This window comes from Cebidichthys violaceus, unplaced genomic scaffold (genome assembly GCF_023349555.1).
Source record: "Cebidichthys violaceus isolate CVI_PGR_0920_01 unplaced genomic scaffold, fCebVio1.0.p SCAF_8, whole genome shotgun sequence".
NCBI lineage: Eukaryota > Metazoa > Chordata > Actinopteri > Perciformes > Stichaeidae > Cebidichthys > Cebidichthys violaceus.
Genome location: NW_027176964.1, coordinates 14,649,741 through 14,667,466, shown reverse-complemented (window position 1 = coordinate 14,667,466; position 17,726 = coordinate 14,649,741). Strand labels below are relative to the sequence as shown.

The 17,726-nt window shown below is 41.8% G+C and overlaps 1 protein-coding gene across 1 annotated transcript; it reads left to right on the top strand.

The window, feature by feature from the left end:
* The first annotated feature begins 598 nt into the window (after nucleotides 1-598).
* LOC137865921 (transferrin receptor protein 1-like) lies at nucleotides 599-16,065 on the top strand. The gene is made up of 18 exons (XM_068701503.1): nucleotides 599-721; nucleotides 6,634-6,678; nucleotides 7,993-8,230; nucleotides 8,815-8,998; nucleotides 9,112-9,337; nucleotides 9,424-9,546; nucleotides 9,675-9,758; nucleotides 10,158-10,297; nucleotides 10,439-10,590; nucleotides 10,685-10,804; nucleotides 10,976-11,061; nucleotides 11,180-11,243; nucleotides 11,358-11,425; nucleotides 11,527-11,594; nucleotides 11,688-11,781; nucleotides 11,931-12,152; nucleotides 12,580-12,732; nucleotides 13,304-16,065. Exons 2-18 carry the CDS (start codon nucleotides 6,646-6,648, stop codon nucleotides 13,544-13,546), a joined length of 2,298 nt encoding a protein of 765 aa, XP_068557604.1. The 5' UTR covers nucleotides 599-721; nucleotides 6,634-6,645; the 3' UTR covers nucleotides 13,547-16,065.
* Nucleotides 16,066-17,726: the final 1,661 nt, after the last annotated feature.

Sequence of the window (17,726 nt, the reverse complement as noted above, 5' to 3'; positions counted from 1 at the left end):
AACGGTGAATGTCTCATTATTTTTTAGGATTTATCTCTCCTGGTATGGCTATTCTATTCATATAGGCCTTAATATATAATAATAATATTTATAATTTATAATAATAAATATAGTGGAGTCCAAAGTGCATTTTTCCCCTAAAAATGTAGTGAGGTAGAGGCATTAATTAGCACAAAAGGGAAATAATCAAGTAAACCTGTCTCAAAAGTGCACGCCAGTAGCTGAATATACAGGTTCTTATCGTACTTCCTACCACTGATGGTGACCTTATTTCAACTTCTGGTTTTCTGTTTAACCTCAAACAGAGCAGCATTGTGTTATTACACGTTTAAAGTTATCTACTGGGGTATATTGTTCCCTTACAACGGCTTACCTCTCTATTAAAATGAGTACAAACACGTGGAAAGAAAAAGATTGCCCCTTGCCATGTATAAAAACCATACTGACAAAAGCACACGGAGCCCTCGCTCATCAACAACCCGATAGGAGGACACACAGGGTCTCGCGATGGTCTCGTTTGGCGCGAGCGCGACGCCGGACGTGACGTTCAAGCTACGCCTAGTAGTAAGCACCAGCCAATCCGATAGGTATAACTGCAAGAAGCATGGTCAAGGGCACCGGCTGAACCACACAGCCGATACCAAGGAAGCAGCAAAAGGGGAGCAACCTCGTGTCGAGAGCTGTCACAGAAGAAGTATCTTTGAGCGGTGTGGAAGAACAGGTGAGCGTTTTATCCGACACATTACGGCTAACGTTAGCTAGTTCAAACCGAGCCGGAGGCGCTTATTGTCCTGAAATATACAACGCTAACACAACAGTACTCTGTCTGCGGAAGGACACATACCCCTTTGTGTTTCTTTTAGAGAGTGTGTTTTAACGAATGCCAAATACACTGCATGTGTGCACGCTAACGTGGACGCGTCCGAGCACGTTTTAAGAAAGCTTAACGTCACAGCAGCGGAAGGCGGTGACGCCACATGTCACTTGTGTTAAGACATGTCTCCTCTCTTCTTCTTCTTCTTCGTTGTATATGTATGAATCGGTATTCACATCGTTGGTTGTCTCGTTGCCAATGCAACGAGGGGCGCCATAATGAGAGAAGCCGGTAGTCACGTTCAAGCGAGCCCAACGTGGGCTGAACACGAGCTGGTGTCTGATCCTTGAATGACTTCCTGCTCGCGGGTCACCGTGTCAGTAGGTAGACATTATACTGTCCCTGTTTACTGACCTTCACAGGCGGCAATAGGCTGCAGCAAAGATAAGATATCTTTACTACAATAGTCAAGCTGTAATCTCACGTCTGGACTGGAGTTTTTAAATAATCCAACCTTGCATGTGCATATTTAGGTGAAGCTTTATTAAAAAAAAAAAAGCGATTTGACAGTTGCTTTTGTCAACATATGGTAGAACTGGAGCTATATTTGGTTATGGAGGAGTTGTCCCTAAGGTGGTATTAGTCATGACTTAAACATTTAACACAGACTAGCAGCAGGTTAACTGTTGCCTTCATTTGTCTTATAAAAATAATATTTATTAGAATGATTTTAAGTCACAAACACCGGTAAAACCATATAATTCAGGATAGAAGTGTTAAGAAACGACCCATTTGTGTATGTAGTGGTATTAGTTATTTGAGTGTATCTTTTCCTGCCTCAAGTTTTAACGGTCAAATCTGCCATCTGGTGGGAGCCCTGTGTGCACAGGAGGTAGGACCGCTGCTGTCAAATTGTACCAAAACCTGCATTATAGTAAGAGGGGAAAGAAAAATAAAAAATTATCTGAAGTTGCTCATCTTCCACTCTGCACAGAATTAAACCACATCCTGACTTTGCAGCTCATATCTATAATTCATAATGTGCTGCTGCGTTTTTTTTAAGAATACTTGTGCAGGCCCAATACTCTGGGATTTTTTTTCCTGCCTCACTGTTCTACTTCTGGCTCATGTTTCCCATCAGCTGCTTGGAGCTTTCCCCCCAGTGTGACTCTCACATGATGTGCCAGAGCACAATGACTCCTACAATGACCCCTCTCCCCTTCTCCTCTCCTGCTGCCCCCGTTCTCTTTTTCCTCACCATTGCTTTGTTTCCCACACCTTACTTTGTCCTCGACGATGTTTCCTACTCTGTACCTTTTTTGTTCACGGTGGAAACAGTGGATGAGACCAATCTGTGATGTAGTGTTTAAAAAAAAACAAACAAAGATTTTACATTGACTTCCTTAATAAATGGATTCATTTGATTAAGAGTCTTTGAACGTATCTTATCCTGGTTTGTACACGTCTATACTTGCTTCTGTTAAGCCGTATAATTGGGAGTTTGTCAAGTGTGTATTCTACAAGGTAAACGGGCATATTGGTTAAACAATGGATGTGATGTGGTATTATACATTTAGTAAGTTTTAATCTAAGCTTGGCCTGTCTGCTGCAGGTTGTTACATTTCCTATGAAGACCATTATTGATGTGTAACCCCTAACCCAATGTAATCATTTTCAACATCTTAAATCTGTATCTACATTATTTATACATGACTTAATCTCATCCTGTACATGGGTGCATGCTGTACTCTGTTAAAAAAACAACAACACACATTTGATTTAAAACGTCGCCATTTCCTGATGCTTTGTTCATGTTTCCAGTAAAGGAACTACTAGTTAGACAGGGTTTCCACTTAATTGTATGCTATTTAGATGTGAGGAGGAGCCCAGAGTGCTCGACTCTCTTACTGTAACAAGAAGAAGTCCATGAGGCTCTTCTTGGAACAATGGAGTGAGAAAATCCCATCATGCGGTTTTATGACATGTGACAACAGATTGTTCCTGCAGGAGTTGAAGTGCTCCCACAATGAGAGGTTAGTAGGCAGTTTGTTCAACAACAACAGCAGCTGACTGTACACTTAAACACAAAAGGTGTATTAAGAGCCTGCCCATTTGCTGAGGGCAAAGCCCTTTTAGACAAATAGGCCAGGTCTTTAAAACCTACGATGATGGTTATTAAGTCCTCATCGTTATGGCCAATGCATTTATGGTTGCACTGCCTAGTAATAATCACGTCATGTAATGTTGTTACGGTATAACTTAAGTTGTTGCTGAAGTGTTGGCATTATAAAATAGCTACATTGGCTGCCCGCCAACTGGAGTTGCGTGCATGCTAGCTGAAGTTAATGTAGTGAAAGAGTCGATTCTTCAGTAATTGTGTAAAGGACTGTTTCACCTCCGACCTCTTCCTCCCCCTCTTAACAACCCTTAGAGTTCACAATAGTTCTGTTGTAACAGGAGACCAAAAGTCTTCTTGACACAGTTTCCATAACCTACTTTTTCTGAAGCAATTGTTACTTTTTTTTTTTTCAAAGGGATTTGTTCAGTTCCTAAGAACCCTTTGAGGAAGCCATGTTTGATCCTGGAAGTTCACCTTTCAAACACTGACTTTAATCTGTCTGCAGTCCTTGAAGTTAAATGAATGTTGAAGTTGATCTATTTTCAGTCTCTTGCAGGTTTTCTGCTTTTTTTTGTTCTTTTTTTTTGCATTCTTTCAGTAAGGAAATGGAAAGTTGTTTCACACCTTTTCTTTTTTTGGCTGTGACTACAACTGCTTCAATAAAATCTGTCCGACTTCCTCTCTTGTTCAGTCATAGGTTGTGCTCATTTAGCGTTAATAAAGTCTAACAGGTTCTGCCTGCAAGTGTCGTTCCCAGAAGGGCGTGACTCCAGTCTGCTCTCGATATCTCTTTTGCACACACTTGGCTAAAAAATGAGTCAATGTAGATACAAGTCGTGGTTCAGAGAATGCTACAAGCAAAGTGACCCCCCCCCTTTTTTTTTTTTTTAAGAACGTTTATTGAGGGTCTTGTCTGTGCCCATTTGTGCTCTGTTTTATATTGCTAATATCCATAGGTCTCTCAACTGAAAAAGTGGCTAATCTGATTAAAGTATTAGGGCCGGGTATGTTTGGTATGTAAGATTAGACGTCGCTCTGCCCACCTTTTTAGAGAGCAATTAGCTTCACAAAGCAGCTAAGTCTGTTCCGATACCATTTTATAAGTCCATATCTGTCAAGTGTCACGGTTGCGTGCAAAGCAGGCTATGACTAAGAACAATGTGAGGCTGCTCTCTTTTTATTTCTTCTTTATTTTTAGTTTTGTGACCCTGAGGTTTAATGTACTCGGTTGTATCACCCTCAAGGTTGAAGAAGTCAAGGGAGTCCCGCGGTTGTCTGAGGCCGTCCCACGTTCTAAAGTTAGCTTCACTAAAGTTAGCTGGCAGAGCTAAGTTATTGTGCGGCACGGTTCCAAACATGGCTGCACCCTCATATTTGTTTTATTGTCATACGCTTGAAGTACACGGTTGGGTTTTTAATCCATGCTGTTGGGAGTTTAGCGAAGGCCGTGTTTTTTTTTGACGCTGCATGTTAGTGCTGGCCTGACTGATCGTTTGTCTCTCTTTTGGGACATTTGCCCACACTGCTCTCCTCACGCAATGTCCCGTCTGCGATCTCCTTCCTGGAGAGCTTGTGAATTGGCCTGAAGGGATCATCATTTCTCTGCTTTTGTGTTTGCTCGGCACACATCAATCTCTCCGTCAAGCTCGGCATCGTTTCGTTAGATGGTGCGCCAATAAAGTTGTCAGCCTATTATGACCATGTGTTGATTATTTGGTTTCTATCGGAGTCTATTCTCAACAAAGCAGTGTTTTTATTCGGTCCAAAGTTCAGTAAGTGTGGCAATGGTTAAACCCACAAGGCCATATACTTCTCTACCACAGGGCTTGATAAGATCGTTTTTTGTTTGAAACGTTTTGGTCTGTTTTGTTCTTTAAAGGTCAGACGGGATAGAAGAGGTCATGATTGTTTTGTGTCAAATAGTCCTGAATGCACCTTGTTGCTGCGATAAGAATTGGGGAAGAGTTGCTTTGCTTTTGGATTAAGAAGTTAGTTTGTTGGTTTAAGGTGAAACGGTGCTCTCTTTAAATGGAAATGCCTTTTTTGTTAGAGGGTTTTACGGTCACGTCGCCTACGAACGCATTATGCAAATGCTTTGACTCCAAAATAGGTCTCATTTGGTTTGCACTCATTTGGATGTAAAGGGATTCTGCAGGTACATCTCCTCTCCAGTGCATGTTTTCAACGGTCGACGATTTAATCCGAGCAGATGAGTTGCTTTACAAACCGTCTATCGGTGGAACTGGACTCCGATAGCGGCCGTTTCACATAGAGGCTCCATGCTGCTGAAAACATCTGTGTTCATGTGATTAACTCCCAATAATAATCTCAACAACGGTTCCACTCTATCATCTCTTTGTCCACAATGCAAGACGGGGAGAGGAAATCAAAGAAATGATTCAACTGTTACTTTAACTTGCCTTTTTTCCAAATAATCCATCCACGCTAAGACGACTAGCATGCTACAGCTAATGGAGAACAACCGGTGCACCGCCAACACTTCCTGGGTGAAACTTGTGCTCCAAAATGTCCCTTCCTCTTGTGCGAGTGGTAGACATACATGGACTACTTTTGTCATTGTTTGGGTCGCCGGGCGTACCGAAAGGTTGTCTCAAACCAAACGTCCTGTACTGAACGGTTGGGGACAAATGCACAGAGGGGTGCATCACTATGTCATACATTGTATTTGGTTACCTTAGTTATTGGCAAATAAAGTGAATTGGGCCAAATAGTTCATTGGATTGACAGAATGTCACTGGTGATACTCAAAATAAACCCTTAGCCAGCAGGAGACAGAGCGGCAGAAGACCAGGAAGTGACTATATGCAGCGTCCAAGGGTCAAATATCGGTGAATCAATTTTCACTGAGTGGTGAGAAATTCTAGACTGTAGCATTGTCTCTCTTACACCTTTTTAATGTGCATTCATAATGGATGTAGTGATTCATCTGATGTGTATAAGAACTGTGCAGAAGAGCATGAGATATGACAGTAAAGTGGGTCCAATTGGTTATTCTCAAACCTAAGAGATGCCGGTTTTGACTCCTCTCAGCCCCGAGTGCTGCTGAAGCATCATACATAGCAAGCGTCTCTCCTGAGGGTGATCGCATGCAGCGCTCTTATTCCACCGATGGTGCGGTACAATAGTTAAGAAAATATACGGACGACCTGGGTTTCAGGTCTTGTTGCTCTGTTAAATTGAAACCTTGCTTTGATTGGCTCTCTTTTTGATTCAAAGCTAGTTGTGCTGTTATTGTATCGGCGGTGGAGTTCACACGGAGTCTGTGTTGACCTGTGCTGGTCTGACACTGGTCTTTTGTACCTCGGAACAGTGCTGCCTTTCAAGTGCGCAGCAAAGGAAACCCTGTGGATGTTTGGACAAGAGGTGGGACGTTATTCCGTTATTCCCACAAGTGAAACGGTATCACACCGTATAGACATAAAAACGTGAATTCCACGTAAAATCCACCTTTTTGAGTTTAACGCTCATCCCTTGTCGACTTGAAAAATGGCTGGTTTAAAAAAAAAAAAAGAAGGTATTTTATCTATAGCCATTTCATTTACAGGGAATTTAAAACTCATCATGGTGTTTGGATATATCGTCACTTTTACAAACCTCAAACCGTGAGAAAGACGACAATCATTCCATCTTTAGGCCCAATGCTTCACTTATACTTTCCTTCTTTGTTTCCCTTTTGTAGACTGAAGCAGCAATGGACCAGGCAAGGTCAACAATATCCAAAATTGTAAGTATTATAACCTAAATCCTTAAATGATAAGCTTTGCTCTGAGAAGTTATTTTTCCATCATTACCTCTTCTGAAGTGTTGTTATAACTGCCTTTTGTTGCACAATTGAATGCTCTTTCATCTTGGGAACAAATAATTATTATTACTTTTTACATTTCGTCAACACCATCCTGAATGATATTCAGGCAGTGTGGCATGAGGATATTTTCAGTGCAGTAAATGTTGTGTATTAGTGATGGGAATATTTTCCAATCACTGCAAGGGACAACAACTTTTAGAATAAGGCATTCTGTATAGTTAACGATGAATTATTACACTTTCTAGCTCTCGAAAAAACACAACCTCGTGTCTCGTTATAAAGTCCAAATGATCCCGTCAATAAGTACGGTAACATTAATCAATGAGTGAGCAACAAAATGAACTTACAGCCAGTGTTTTCTGACGGCTATCGCTGAAAGTCTAAGAACACTGAACATGAGCACTACGCAGTGCTGGTTCCACCAATGGTGAACTACTTCCTGTCAGATTTGATCAAAAACGACAAAATATATTAAAATTTTCTCTTACTCAGCACAACTCTAGTGGTAGTGGTTCTCCATTTTCCTCTTGGCAGTTCTTCGCGGGAGAAGATCTACTGCGTAGTTCTCAATATCAGTCATCTTTCATCCTTTTTTAGCTCTCCAAAAGCAACGTCTGTAAGTTAATTTTGTTATACTCTTGTTTGACGTGATGTTATGCATATTACTTATGAAAGATTTTTGATCAGTATTGGCACATGACAAGGTACTGCTTTTTTTTTTTTTTTTTTAGCTTATGCCTGAAAACCTAACTATGACGGAGAAATAGAAACGGAAACTGATCTCTTTTGTTTAACTGCCCAACTGTAACTGTTAAAAATTAGTCAACAAACGTCTTATCTGTGGGGTGGGGTGTTTCCAGAAGTTCTGAGGCTTTTTTCCAGATAGTAAGTAGTCGAACGGTCCATTGGAGGTGTCATGCTAATGACTCAAAGTGCGAGCTAAAATAAAAAGGCAATTCTGGAAGAGGAAATGTGAATTCCCCCAACCTGGCAACCCAAAAGTTGTTCTTTATTACTGATCAAATAAACATCAATAAATGATTTTATTCACGTTATTTAGGGCATTAGCTATAACTTGTATGCGCCCAAGATATTTAAGGTGTGTCTTTTTAGAAACTGTGTTTCACTTCTGTCGTCATAACTGTACAACACACTTGATCATCGCTTTCGGCCGAGGCTCAATTTCCAACATTCGTGTTCTCTGCTCTATAAAGTGTCGTTCTGTCGTTGCAGTTTAACGGGGAGCCGCACAGCTACACCCGTTTCAACCTGACCCAGAACATGGAAGGCGACAACAGCCAGGTGGAGATGAAGCTGTCGTCGGAAATGGACGAGGAGGTCGGGGGAAACGGCGTGGGAGTCCACCTCAACCAAAACTCCAACTCCAAACCCTCCGTGGCTCAAAAGCTCGGACGCAAACCAAAGAACCTCTGCTTCATGGCCGCCGCCACCCTCCTCATCTTCATCATTGGTGAGAGTGACGGGGCTGTGTTTTTATATTTCACTGTAAAATAACTCGGCGTATCAATCTTAGGACGCATGCTTTGACTCTGTATAGATGGTGGCACTAGTGAACGCTGCATCTCTTTTCCTACCCGTGCTGATGACTCATAGCTTTGTGGTTTAATTAAACCCCGGTTTAGATACAGTTGTAGGTTAAGTCTCAGGAAGAGAAACTGATTTTTCTAAGACTTGCCCTGAGCAACCTTAAGGCTCATGTGGGGGATGTCTCAAAATCTTCTTTTTTTTATCATCAGAAAAGCTGTAGCGGAAGGTTGACAGCAACAAAGACACTAAAGGCTCTTATATCTAGAATTCAGGCTTTGGCTTGTAGTCGTTGATTCAACGAGATGTAACTGACTGGATGTGTGAGGAAGAAGTACCTTTCTCTGCGGTCTAAGGTCTACATACTGTACAATACTGTCATGTGTAGCCTTTAACTAATGCTGGCTGTGTGGATTAGACAGTAACTTGATGCCTCTAGTCTGTCCTTGGATGTGTACTGCCCTTCTGCCCCTGGTTGCTCCTCCATTTTAAAACCACTGCTGCTTACAGGGTACCTGATTGGCTACCTGGTTCATCGTAAGAAGGACTTGGCTCCCACCTGTGAGGCCTCTAAGGACCCTATAATAGATTCGTTTGTCCACGAGACTGGCGCTGCCCCCCTCATGGACTGGGACGATGTCAAAAAGCTCCTCGCTCAGAAACTTGCCGCCGCCAAATTTGAACCCGTCTTCCGGTAAATGTATAAGCCGCACACAAAATGTCTTTATTTGAATTATAATTCAATTGTTTCCAGTTTTCTCGTCTCCTTGTTCTTTTCCCCTCATGTTGTCGTTCCTCCTCTTTTAGTGACTTTTCCAGCGCCAACCACCGGGCTGGTTCTACAGGTGATAACTCTCTGGCGAACAAGGTGCTCAACAAGTTCAAAGAGTACGGCATGAAGACCTGGACCGATGAGCATTTCGTGAAGGTTCAGGACGCCCCAGCTTCTGGATCCAACAGATTTGTTTTCAAGAACGGGAGGGAGGAGCGTCCAGTGGGATTCCTCTCCTACAGCGGCAATGGAACAGTGACGGTAATCTAAAAGCTAGAGTAGAAAAAAACCCTTGTATTATTTAGAGAATAATGCAGTTTATTTATTATATTTTTTTTTTGTTCCAGGGTGCCGTCTTGTATGCATTTTACGGGCGGGAAGATGACTTCAAGTTGCTGCGGGAAAAGAACATCAACCTGACTGACCGGGTCATGCTGGTCCGTGCGGGACGGATCAGTTTTGCTGAGAAGGTGGGTGGTTAGTAAGAAATTCAGTATGACTGTTAGATTACTGTAAACTTTCTTCTTACCTGTGATTTTGTGATATGATTGTGCTAATATAAATGTGTTTTTTTTTTTTTTTTTTTTTTTGCTTGTAGGTAGCCAATGCTGCCAAAGTGGGTGCCTCTGCTGTGTTGATCTACCAAGACTCTATTGGAGAATCCACTGAGCTCTATGGACACGTGAGTGCTGACAGTTTATATTCCTGACGATGGTTCCACATTGGTTCATTACTGGAGGCTACTGTTACCCCTACTGGAGGGTTCGGAGTTATCAGTTCTTGAGAAGTAAGGGATTGAGATTTCCATAAAATAACGCTATTGAGCAATTATTGGCAGCCTCACAATCGTTCTCTTTCTCCACATCTTTAAATAAAAAAAAAAAAAAAAGAAAGACTTTAGCTGTTATGTTTTTCACATAATTTTCTTAATTTGAAGTTTAGAAGTTTGAGAGTAAGGCTGCTGGGGAGATTAGTTCGGAACACAAAAACATTCAACGTGTCGCTGTTGAATCAAAGCTGTTGGCAAACTTAACAAAACGTTCCGTCTGACCGTCTGCTGTGTCTTCTTATGTCTCCACAGGTCCACATGGGTTCAGGGGATCCCTACACCCCCGGCTTCCCCTCCTTCAACCACACCCAGTTTCCACCCGTCCAGTCCTCAGGCCTGCCAAAGATCCTGGCTCAGACCATCACAAAAGAAATGGCTAACAGCATTCTGAGGTAAAGCTCACATTTGCTGTGGACACCCTGAAACGATGTACTGTAATATTAAACATTCCTCTTGCGCGGTGATTGTTTACTTATGGTTGACTTTGAAGTGGCGTACAAAGCGTTAAAATGAGTATCGTCTGTGTCCTACAGGCATCTGGGGGGTGAGAATGCACCCCCGGCATGGACAGCCGTCAGCAAGCTGGGAGACAAGAGCGACGTTATTGTTGTCGAGGTCAACAACGTTCTTACTGAGAAAAAGATCAGCAATGTCTTTGGGGTCATCAAAGGCTTTGTGGATGCAGGTAAAAGGAGTTGTTGATTTACAAACGGAGGTACTGTGATCAGGAAGTCTTCCTGAAAATGAGTAATCTTTCTTTCTTTTTTTTTAAATTGTAGATCGATATGTGGTTATCGGCGCTCAGAGGGATGCTTGGGGTGCAGGTTTTGCTGCGTCGACCGTCGGCACCAGCGTCCTTGCTGAGTTGGCGCGTTCCATCTCGGATATGGTGAAGAATGGTACGTTAAATGTGAAATTGTGCCCAATTTTGTATTAATATTGCTGGAATGGATCGACTCTTCACATTTAGATCCTACAATAACCATTTAGTAGCTAAAGAAAAATGTAATATTTCTCATGTAGTAAGGGCGCTGCTGCTTCTGTTAATGCATTTCTCATCTTCTTGTCAGATGGATTCAAACCGAGGAGAAGCATCGTGTTCGCCAGTTGGAGCGCTGGAGAATATGGGAGTGTTGGCGCCACCGAGTGGTTGGAGGTGAGAACGATCCCCCCCCCCCACTGCATATTTCTTAATCGGCAGCTTTTATGCTGTAATAATACTGATCGGTTTTAGGACTCTAACTTAATTTAGTTTGGTTTTTTTCTATATCCAGGGTTATCTTTCCTCTCTGAGCATGAAAGCCTTCTCCTACATCAGCCTGGATAAAGTTGTAACAGGTATTTACTCCAGGTTTTCAGGCTGTTAAATATTGAAAGCTTCCATATGCTTACAATATGACAGAATATGTGATTTTTTTTTCAGAATGACTAAATATGAGCCGTGTTTTCCAGGTCAGATGAAATTTAAAGTGTCAGCCAGCCCCTTGATGCACGGCCTGATCGAGGGCACTATGAAAGAGGTACAATCAATACAAGCCTGCACTATTGTCATGATTTAAATACTATTATCAATTTTGTTTGTGAATGATAAGATATAAATCTGCAATTCTCTTCCTCTCAGGTGAACTCTCCAAACAAGGCTGAGACTCTCTTCTCCCGATTTGTAAAGCGCAACTTTGAGAATGATGTGTAAGTGGGACCAGGCTGTTGATCCCGTCAATGTGTAGACATCGACATGACGTCCAAGCCGTTTCCTCATCATCTTGTTTGTTTATTTTCCAGGTTGGAGCCTTTTAAGTTGGATGATGCTGCGTTTCCTTTCCTTGCCTTCTCTGGCATTCCCTCAGTCTCGTTTGGATTCACCTCTGTTGACTCGGTAAGTCGTCCCGTCGTACTACGTGTTCCATCGAATCTTTTTCAGTCGATAGCCGTGGCCCAGGACACGCCTGTCCATCGAGGCATTACGCTACAGTGCGGTTCATCCTGGGGATGTAATAATCGACGCATCTTGCATTCCCCTCTCAGGACTACATATACTCTGGCACAACGCTGGACACCCGGGAGAAACTGAACATGGCCACGGGCAACCAGGTCACTCAGATGGCTGAAATGGCGACCCGGTTCGCAGGTCACATAGTGCTGAGGCTGGTCCACGATCACCTGCTGCGGTTGGACGTGATGAAGTACAACAATATCATCCGCTCTGAAGTGGTTAAGATCAACGGAAAAGTCAGTGCGGTTAAGGCGGTGAGTGTCCTGTTGTCTTCTTGCTGACATGGATTGCTGACTTTGATTTGTTACCTCAGAGTCTGTATGTCTGTCTGCAAAGAGATTTTGTTTTTAACTCTACCTTCAAATTCACTATTTGTAAAGTAGCCGAGTTACTCGATTCTATTTCCTTTTTAATTTTTTTTTTTTTGTCTAATTGCGGCTTTGTTTATGTAACCCAAATGTGTCCAAAAGATGCACATCTGTATAGTTTTGTTTATTCAGAATACTAAATATCGTGTGTGTGTGTGTGTGTGTGTGTGTGTGTGTGTGTGTGTGTGTGTGTGTGTGTGTGTGTGTGTGTGTGTGTGTGTGTGTGTGTGTGTGTGTGTGTGTGTGTGTGTGTGTGTGTGTGTGTGTGTGTGTGTGTGTGTGTGTGTGTGTGTGTGTGTGTGTGTGTGTTCAGATGAAGCTGTTGCCCAAATCCCTGACAGTGAATTGGTTAATCTCGGCCTCTGGCTCCTTCGGCCGCGCCGCTACCAAGCTGGTGGAAGACACCCAGAACAGTGACCTGGAGGACATGGAGATGTGCCGTATCCTCAATGACCGCATAATGACGGTAAGACCCCGACTACAGACGTTCACCAACTGTGTGAATGCTCCTGTTCAGCTCCTAACATGTCTCAGCTGAGGGGAAGCTTGAATCAATCTGTTTCATGTGCTTTGCTGTACTTTTTTTAAATTTTTTATGAAGGCCCTGTAATCTGTGGCAGAGTTTCTTCATGTAGGACATCTATTGCTTGTAGCAAGACAGTTGCTACAACTGTAGTTTTTGGGGTATTTCATGAGACATTTCTGCGTTTTTGGCTTATGCTCCTCTCTCTGGTTTGAAGTGGGTGGTTTCGGCAGTTGGGAAGAGATGATGTCATGTACCTCCTTGCCCAAATCAGAATTTGGCAACATTTGAGTCGATATTTTGCCAGATCACTGTCAATCAAATCTGATAGAACCACACCTACAGAGTCCCAATGAAGCAGATCAGCAGAGTTCTTGAGTCTTAAAACAAAACGATCAAAGCCGTTTTTTTACAAACTAGTCACTTTTTACAAACAACAATAGCAGTGACTTTAAAGAAAGCATTGCAAATGTCCCTCTTTCATCGTCCCGTTGTCCTCGTCTTGTTTCTGTAGGTGGAAAGGAACTTCCTGTCCCCCTATGTGTCTCCCAGAGAGAGCCCTTTCCGCCACATCCTGCTGGGCTCCGGTCCTCACACTCTCAAGGCTCTGTCCAACCACCTGGAAGGCCTCAGGACCGACCACCCCGATGCAGACGCCGACCTGTTCCGCAACCAGTTTGCCCTGGCGACCTGGACCGTTCAGGGCTGCGCCAACTCGCTAGCAGGGAACATCTGGTCTCTGGATAATGAAATCTAAAAAAAAGAAGTAATTTCACCCCCTTCTCCCTCGTTCATGTTTGGCCCTCGTATCACAGCTGGCAGTCACAGATGCACAGCTTTTTTTTTTTTGCTTTTTTTTTCTCGAGGAAATTATAAAATTGGGACCGTAACTAAATGGATACCAAATTTCAGTCATCACCTCCAACGTTTGAGCGATGAGCTCATCGCCGTTCTTTGTGAAACTCTCCAAAAAGCCAAACATTAATTCTAAAAATGTACTTCCGCCTTATGCCTTAACTAAAAGAAAGTTTAAAGGGTCGTTTACTTTTTCCCTCCCTCAACTTTTTGGAACGAGAGATTCCTCAATGATTTTCAACAAATCCGACATTCTGAATACTTTGGTGCTAGTAACGACTACCTTCAGATGCCCGTGACGTGTGGCGGTACTTCTTAAATTGGCGTTACCTCATGAAAGCGTTTCAGTGAACTTGAGGCTTCTTCAGCACAGTATCATCAGGTCATAATATAATAATGTCTGCCAGCTCAGAGACGAATACAACTCAAATGGCCAGTATGGTATTCATAAGCTAATGACTATCCAACCGTTTACCGCAATTATTACAAATCAAATCTGCTGGTATTTCCACTGCTGCTGCAGCCTCGTGTTCAAACCTGAGCTGGTTAGTATTGGTAGCTATAATTTCATACTGTGCTGAAATCTGCTGCTCAACTAAAGTTGCTGGGGAAAAAAAAAGACCGAAAATGTGTTTTTAAAAAATAAGTTATGTTGCATCGAACACATCTCGGAATATATTTTGGACAATCGGCTGTTGTAACTTGCCGTCACTTAACACTCATGCTGCATTGATCTTTTAGAACCTAAATGATAACAAATGAATCAGAATGTCTTTATTTACCTGAATCGTCTGCCTCCTCCTGACATGAGGGCAAACCTCTGTAGGCCTTCACAACAAAGCTAGAAGGCCTCCAGCCGCGTGGCACTGAAACCGTACGTCTATTTATTGTGTTATTTATTTATCAGTGGCAGGGTTCACTATAAATATTTTTTTATTGCCTTTTATAAAAAAATTAGTGTATAATTATCGGGAGCAGTGCCTTCCATAATTATGACAGTTATACTGTCGAAATGACAAGAGCAGCATCTGCTTAACGGAAGCGTACATGTTGACTGACGGCCAGAACCGATCACTGAACAAACCGGCTCCTCTCAGGAAGCTGCACTACTCTGAGGGGATTATTATTCTTATTTCAAACTGACACTGGATTGGTCTTTTAGAACAAGGCCAGCTCTCATATCACACCTCTGGCTGTCGGTACTGGTCCCTCGGTCCATGTACGCCTCTCGTCCTCACAACATTATCGGTTGCAGTGTCTTCCATAATGTGAAAAAGAAGAAGGTAGTTTTTGCCTACCAGTGTGTGTCCGTATCGGAGGCAGTGCCCTCCATATTTCACTGTAGGAATGGATGTTTTTATTATCGGGAACAGTGTTTCCCATAATGTTTGTATATATACAGCAGAGTGCTACGCAATGCACCATGGCGTCCGCATCTTCAGATCCCTTCAGTGATGTTTCCGTGCTTCAGTAGCTTCTTCTTGTGGAAAAAGTTTCACATCAGCTCTTTATGAAAACATTAGTGAGGTACAGAAGCTGTCTTTAAATTGTTCAGGGTTTCTTTAGTGAGCGGTTTTCTCATTTCGATAAGATACCGATCTTTTTTTTCTTTCTCTTTTTTTTTTTTTTTTTTCTCATGATATGAAAAGTCTTTGCTTAAAGAGAAGAATGTTACGAACATGTTTGGGACCACAGGTTACAGCGGTGTGGTCCAACATTTCCAGAAAAGGTCGCCTCACTAAATAGGTTTTGGTGAGTTGGTCACTGTGAAAGTGAATTCTAGCTTCTCCTCTGAGGTTCATTCTGTGTTAAGAGATTTCCTTGTGCCTTTTTGTTTCATCACTGTTTCTACACATAGTACTTAAAGAGGTTTTGGACGACGTGTATTTGTTTAGTTTAGTTTTGACATCTCTGTATTTTTTTTATTTTTATTTTTTTCCTCCTGTTATCTGCTTGAATCAAAGTTACTGGTTTAAAGGCCTGTTCTGCTACAACACCTTGACATATATATTCACAGGAATAATGACAGTAATAAATGGGGTTTCAAAATTACACACTGAATGTTACAATAATTAACGACGTCCTCCTTTTAGCAAATCTGCTATGCCTTGTCACTTACGATCTTATCAGCAGAAAAACCTGCAGTGTTGTTGTTTTAGATCAGTGGCTGTTTAACATGATCTATTGTCTTCATAGTGAGTGAACTGACCTGCTGGGCTTCAATGAGGCATGTTCTGGAAATCACATTTCTAATATTGGCTTCTCGCTGAGGACGCAGATTTAGGAATTTGTTGACAAAATTGGTCTTTGGTCTTTCAGTTTGAATTGTTAAAGCAATGCATTTTTTTTTTTTTTTCTTAAACTGTATTCAAACTTTCTTAGCTTCACGCTGTCATTGCTGCAATAAACAATCACATCACAGCTGTTGAGTCGTGGTATGATCATTGGTCTGACTGAAATGTTACAAATGCTCATTTGGAGATTGATTTCTGAATATGCTCACATTCTGAAAGTCTCTTGGCATGAGCAGAACACTGTCACGTAGTTCTGCTTACAATGAATAACTCCCTGTTAAAACTGCATTGAGATCATCATTGCTAAACACAATTCTGACTCTTACTTCTTCCACATTACTTTTAGACAGCCCTCTGCATTACATTACTTTTGATTATGTGTGAGAGAGAGAGGGGTTACTTATTTTGACTTCACCTGGACATCTTGTATCAGTACAACTTTTGCAATGGAGAATATTTTAATATACATTTTCGATCAGGAAGGAGGACTGGATGCAATTTAATTAGGTAGATAGTGAAACGTATAAGACACTGTTTCTGACTGTTATATCTTTAATATTCCTCATTGTGTTTCATCAGTGATTACTTTCCAACCAGTGCAGAACCTAATAAGGATTTATCACGAGCCACACTATCCCAAAAACAAAACGTTCCTGTGACCACCATTGACCAGATGATGGAGACAAAGTAAACCATGTTTGTGTTCAACTTGAAGCTTTTTATCTGTCACCTTTAGTCTCTCACTGCAGTATGGTAGTTCATGAAGTTAATGTCTGCATTTAAATAGGAGGTGAGCATTAAAACGGTCCAAAACATGTTCCTGTCTAAACTGAAAAGTGTTTTGAGAGGTGAATTATTAACTATTGAATCCCATCACATGTACTTCACGTGAACCATTAACACTACGACTTTTTTTTTTCTTTTTTTTTTCTACTGCTTAACCATGATTTGAAATTATGTCTGAATACATTTTACAACTTTTTGTGTGGAAGTTGCAGCTACAAAGTGCAGCAATATTGCAAATATGTGGCATGTTACTTTAAGAGTGGGCTGACAGCATGAATGTGCACACAGAGATGTGAGACACGTACAGAGCTTTCACTTCGCTGCGGATTCCTGCTGCAGCGAACATCAAGAAGAGTGGTGGAGGAAATGAAATGAGAAGAAACGTATGAACAGGGAATTAAAATAGAATAGGAAATATGTAAATTACCAACTGACTACTTCACCAGTCAGTGAGGAAATGTACATGAACCCAAGAGCAACATGCAAAATCCACAAAGAAATCCTCTTTTAGTGTGACAAGTATAAATATGTAATGACTAAACCAACACTGCACACACTTTAAACTATAGTAGTTTTTTACTTTTAGGCTAATACATGAGAAATTAGGCAGTATCCAGTTGTGAAAACATATGTATGAAGAATAATTCAAAATGTATGCAGTGTAAGCAATTGGAAATGCCACTTATTTACGCTTGCAAGAAAGTATATGCATGTTTCCTAAACTGTTTTATTCAATACACTTAGATTAAAAGACAGAAACAAGTGCACAAAAACAGAGCCGGTCTGTCTCCCGTTACTGGAGTGAGCCATCTTCAGACACACAGACGATCTTTGTGTTGTACAAAGACAGCAAAGAAACTGGCGCCAGCAGCCACAGTACTGAAATCACGACTGTGTGTGTTTTTGGGACCAGGCTGGTGTGCAAGTGTAACGTTGAAGACGGACCGGTGCAGACTTAATTCAGTCTCCTTCACGCCACGGCCGAGGCCTCTTGACGCGTTA

Bases quoted from the DNA above. Each gene is read 5' to 3' on its own strand.
- LOC137865921 (XM_068701503.1), top strand. From the start codon at position 6,646: ATGGACCAGGCAAGGTCAACAATATCCAAAATT. The intron at 10,298-10,438 runs GTAAAGCTCACA...TGTGTCCTACAG, and splicing joins ATGGCTAACAGCATTCTGAG to GCATCTGGGGGGTGAGAATG. The intron at 11,062-11,179 runs GTGAGAACGATC...TTCTATATCCAG, and splicing joins GCGCCACCGAGTGGTTGGAG to GGTTATCTTTCCTCTCTGAG.